Here is a 5,335-nt window from a genome sequence, read left to right as displayed (position 1 = left end):
GACATGTCCAGCAGGTACCTGTAGCTGCCTGGACCATTCCATATCCCGGCACAACGGAAATCCAGTTCATGTCTCCTAGGCATCTGATACGGTAACCCAGCAAGAGCCAGGTTTCCAAGCCTGGCAGCTTATCATACCCTCCTCGCTGGGGCCATAGGAGCAGTCACTCCAAGAAGGTGCAGAGCCAATACTGGCATTGGGTGTTTCTTTTTCCCCCCTCCCAAAGCAGCTTCAGACAAAACAAAAGAACTTCTTCCAGCGGCACTTGGAGAGAGTTTTGATGCCTTTGGCGGTCATCTTCTTTTCCTGCCGTGCTCTGTGCTCAACACCGCTGACAATGGCCATGTCAAAAACTTCTTTGAGGTTCTTCTGAGTCAGTGCTGAGCATTCCAGGTAGGCTTCAGCCCGGATTTTGTCAGCTAGGCCTTCTGCCTGAGGCCGGGGCACAGGCTTCACGTGGTAGCGATCCAAGCTGATGAGGACATTGACATCGTCCCGCAAGTCTGCCTGCGTCCCCACTAGCAGCACTGGCGCCCGGGGGTTGTGAGTTCGTATCTCAGGGATCCATTTCTCAGTAATGTTTTGGAAGGAGCTTGGGTTTACCACACTGAAGCAGACAAGGAAGACGTCGGTGTCGGGGTAACAAAGCGAGCGCAAACAGTCAAAGTCTTCCTGTAGAAAGTGGAGGTGGGAAAAAGAAAAAAAAAAATTCTTCACTGGACTGACCTCCTAACAGCATGCTGCTGCAGTGGCTTTTTCGCACGTTAACTAGGACAGCAACACCCTCAGAGGCAGGGCATCGTGCCGACTTTGTGGCCGTGCCACAGTTCGGACACAAATTTCAGAGCTGAGGGAGTCTGTCATTCACCCTGTCTGTGACTGCCATACCAGCGAAGGGCTGATGCTGGACTAGGGCATTTCCTTCCTTCCCAGTTAAACACTGCCTTCCTCAAAAGCCTGCAAACAGTCCCTGTCCCACAGGATCGGAGCTGACAGCTGCTTTGATAAAGCTTACCTGTCCAGCGGTGTCCCACAGCTGGATCCGGACCGGGGCTCCATCCACCAGGACCTGCACTGTAGCAAAAAGAGAAAAAGGATGAGTCTAAGGGAGACGTCCAGCATACACACGCACACTCGTACAGGTTTTTCCCCAGAGCACTCTGGTTTGTATCCCACTGAACAGACTCACTGAAGTCACTCAAGTCTGTCCTCCTTGCTGAGCATCCTCCCAAACCTCACTAAAACAGCTGAAGCTTGCACTGGGAACATTAAGAGACCTGCAATAGACTTTCTGATTTGGTTATCCCTCAGGTGTTTTGGGCTCTTCTCCAGTATTTTGAAAGAATAGTTCCATATTACTGAACAACTGCTTCCCTAGAGAAGAAGAGCCTTTAGCCAAACGGTGGCCTGAGAACAACTTGTTCTTCTTCTTCCACAACCCAAGGAAGCAGATAAGGATAAACACAAACTGAGAACTTCAGCAACTTGCTCCTGGCTTCTTGGCCAAGGGTGGAAGTTCAAATCAGTCTCCATTAAACAAGTTATTGGAGATTTTTCTCACCCAGGCCAGAAATTTGGCCTTGGGGAAAAAACAAACAAACAAACAAAAAAGGTGTTTCTGTGAGTGCCCTAGCTAAGGAAAAGCAAAGGCCTAAATCCAACTTTGAAATGATGAAGCTATTAAGGAAACAGTGATGAGTGAAATCCCCTTCAGAGACTATCCACACACTGAAAAACTGCTGAGTTACACATGTAAGGTCTGCTCCCATTTCACTCCCTAATCACAGTAAGCCTTCATGTGGTATCAGCTGACTCAGACTGAGGGCTGGCAGGACCTCTGATGGAAATCTGGAATGAAACTGTTAGATGTTTAAGCGCACAGACACCACAGAGACTGGCTAGGAACCGAGGAAAAGGAGAAAGGGGTTGGGAGAGCTGGAAATCACTTGAAAGTCCTGACATGGATGGGGCTGTGGGCTGGTGAATAGAGGCAGACATCCTGGCTAAGGTGACAATGGCTGGCTCTTGACACGAGCTAGCTGAACGCCCTTGCTGTGCCTGGGGTGGAGGCTTTATTGTCCTTTTTGTTAAAAAACAAACAACCAACCAAACCCTAAACCAGAAGCAGGATCAATCTTTTCTGATTCTTGAAGTAATTAGCCAGGTGAGAAAAGTGATAGAAACAACTGACTTGGAGAGTTTAACACAAGCTCTCAGAGGATAGCCTGATCTAGTTGAAGATGACCCTGCTCATTGCAGGGGGGTTGGACTAGATGGCCTTTAAAGGTCCCTTCCAACCCGAACTGTTCTATGATTCTATGAACACTACTGCTCCTTGAAAGCAGTCTGGGGAGAAAGAGGGAGACACAGACAAGAGATGAACTTAAGTTGGGTGGGAGACTGAGACTGAAGTAAAAATGAAGGGGTGGGTGCGTCCACCACAGTGCCACTCCTCACGGCATAGCTGAAAGTCATTGCTTTCAGCTGGGAAACGGTTGGGTTGTTACCATATCTTTGCCCCAGAGGAGGAAGAGAAACCAGTTCCTGATCAAAGAACCTGCTGGATCCTAACTTGATCTTCAAGGCACTGGGCATTTGCCTTTCTAGTATCTGGTTTCTTCTGTCTCACAAGTGCATTGAGAGAAAGAATTAGCATCTCTGAAACGCTTTACTGTCTTCAGAAGAAAGGCACCATGTATATTACCTGCTGCTCCAGTGCTTGCACGAAGTTTCGTCGTATCTGCTGCTAGTCTAAGCTATGCTAGCAACTCTGCGACAGCCCTCACAAGGTCCACACCCTCAGGATGAGGCTGGATTTCGGTTCAATAGCGAAGGGGCTGGCAGAACAGGATAGCCTGGTGGAGAAAGGTCACCAGGTACACGTTTCACTCAAGGCTGCTCTACCCGAGAGTGACACTCAGCAGGAGGCAGCACGCAGAGAGATGTGGCTGGGTCACACTCCCAGAGCCGTTCCCCTGATAATGCAATACTTTCTCCTATCCTGTTATCGGCATTACAGTCCCGTGATCAGGATTAAAGTTAGGATGTAAACTGCTCAAACGTTCTGCTGGCATTTGCAGGTATTCCCCAAGAGTGAAGGGAATTGGGTTGAAATTTCTGAAATGCATCCTGAACCATAATCTGTGAATCTAAGGAGGGACTCTTCAAGTTTAACCAGGTTAAGAGTAGGGATGGGAAGGGACACTTCTCTATTCTCCTGTTTCCTCCTAATAAGCAGAAAGTGAACTTCAGAAGACCCATTTTTAATGTTTTGATTTCTATCAGTTGCAAATCCTATGCACCTCTGGAAGTCAGGCTTGGTACTTGGACATTCAGCGCGAGGCTAAACCCACATGCAGCTATCTTCCAATTACTTGCTGCTAATCGGGGAGTCTCTGAACTCATACTGCCTCCACCTTTCTGGATTGTTTTATTATGGATTTGCCCTTTCAAAAAAATGTGGAGGCTAATAACTATGGTAATTTCAAGCCTCTCTTAGCCCAAACCATACATATCAACGTAAAGGGAGCAGAGAGAGCAGTAACCTGTCCCTTGGAGGACTTGAGGGCTCCTTACATCTGTTCTCAAAGGGCTGCTGGACCCTGAAGAGCAGCATGTTCCCAGCTCATTTTGATCAAGTGACTGTGGAAGAGCTTGGATAGGGTCAAGGCAAATCAACAATTCCCAGTGTGAGAGTGAGCAACTGGGGGGACATTCAGGCAAACAAAACGCTCCCTCTAATCTAAGAACCCCCGAGACTATGACACATTAAACGTCTTGTTCCTGGTCTGACTTGAGCCCGTCTCTAATCTACCAATCTATACTGTCATGTACTGATGTGTTTCTTCACATCAAATGAAGATCGGAAATCTTCCAAAAGGCTTTGTATTTTCCTGGGGTTTATATTAGAAATTGGAGCCCAAAGGATGAGGGGTGGGGAACAGGAACGAAGACAGCGTTTACAGAGGTGGATGAGAGCTCATCAGCTGACAGGGGAGGCAATTCTAGCCAGACTTATGAAGGTCTTCAACTTTTTGGCAACCTCTGTTCAATGCTAACTTCAGTGGACCTGTGGGTAAAAGGATGTTTCTGCTGAGTATCAGTCGAAGCTAGGAAGCCTACAGTGCAACACTGTGGTATTTCTGAAGCTAAAAAGCACCATCACTACCACCACAAAATTAAGTCCCCTTCTATTTATCCATAATAACACCACAAAACCAGTAAGGTGCCCCATTTCATACAACTTGCAAGCCAATGTGACACACGCCCTGCTGACACTGTAGCTTCTTCACCGAAGCTGCAAAACGCAGCACTTCCACCTGCTAAACTTCGCTAAGCGCCTGAGGGGACTCGGTCCGAGCTGCAGAAGCTCCTGGGTTTCGTCCCCCCGCAGCTGTGCTCACCCCACAGCCGCAAAGCCCCCCGTGCCGCCCCCGCTGCGCCCGGCGGGGAGCACCCCCCGCCGCCTCCTCACCCGGGCGGGCACCTACCGGAGAAGGTGTCGAGGGCGGTGGGCTGGTACTCGTCGGGGTACCCGTTGGTGGTGTAGCTGACGACCAGGCTGGTCTTGCCCACGGCGCCATCGCCCACCAGCACGCACTTGATGCCCAGCTCCGGGCCGCTGCCCCGGGGGGGGCTGTGTCTCCGTAGGGCGGGCGAGTAGTCCAGGAGCTCCTGCGGGGGCATGGCACCGGCACGGGCACCGGCGGCGCGGCGGAGCTCAGCGCGGGGAGCGGCGCGGCGGGGCGGCTGCCATGCCCGGGCGGGCGGGCTGCTGGCGGGGCTGCGCGCTGCCGTGCGGGGCCACCCTCTCCGGCCCGCCTAGCACCGCTCCTCATGGCTACACCTGCCGCCCTGCGCCCAAAACCGAGCCCCATTTCCCTAGTCCCGCCCCGGCCCGCCCCGGCCGGCCGCCTCCTCCCGCCACCGCCCCGCGGGCCAGAGCCTCCGCCCGCCCCCCCTCCGCCGCCACGGCCCCGCTGCCCGGGCTTTCTGCAGCTGCCGTGCCACACGCAGCCCCACCTGGGCACGTTTCTGACGTGAATAAAATCAACAGTGCTGGGCCCCTCACTACAAGAAGGACACTGAGTTATTGGAGCATGTCTAGAGAAAGGCAACGAAGCTGGTGAGGGGTCTGGAGCACAAGTCTTATGAGGAGCGGCTGAGGGAACTGGGGTTGTTCAGTCTGGAGAAGAGGAGGCTGAGGGGAGACCTTATCGCTCTCTACAACTACCTGAAAGGGGGTTGTAGTGAGGTGGGTGTTGGTCTCTTCTCCCAAGTAACCAGCGATAGGATGAGAGGAAATGGCCTCAAGTTGCACCAGGAGAAGTTTAGA

At 51.7% G+C, this 5,335-nt stretch overlaps 1 protein-coding gene across 1 annotated transcript; it reads right to left on the bottom strand.

The window, feature by feature from the left end:
• Window positions 1-231: 231 nt before the first annotated feature.
• On the bottom strand, window positions 232-4,686 carry RHOV (ras homolog family member V; the record flags this gene model as incomplete). The annotated part of the gene is made up of 3 exons (XM_082000391.1): window positions 232-672; window positions 1,016-1,074; window positions 4,491-4,686. The coding sequence occupies 3 exons, from the start codon at window positions 4,684-4,686 to the stop codon at window positions 232-234; spliced, it is 696 nt and encodes a 231-aa protein (XP_081856517.1).
• Window positions 4,687-5,335: the final 649 nt, after the last annotated feature.

Source organism: Phaethon aethereus (assembly GCF_964289735.1).
Source record: "Phaethon aethereus genome assembly, chromosome: 5".
NCBI classification, from domain to species: Eukaryota; Metazoa; Chordata; class Aves; order Phaethontiformes; family Phaethontidae; genus Phaethon; species Phaethon aethereus.
This window is presented reverse-complemented; position numbering and strand designations above follow the sequence as displayed.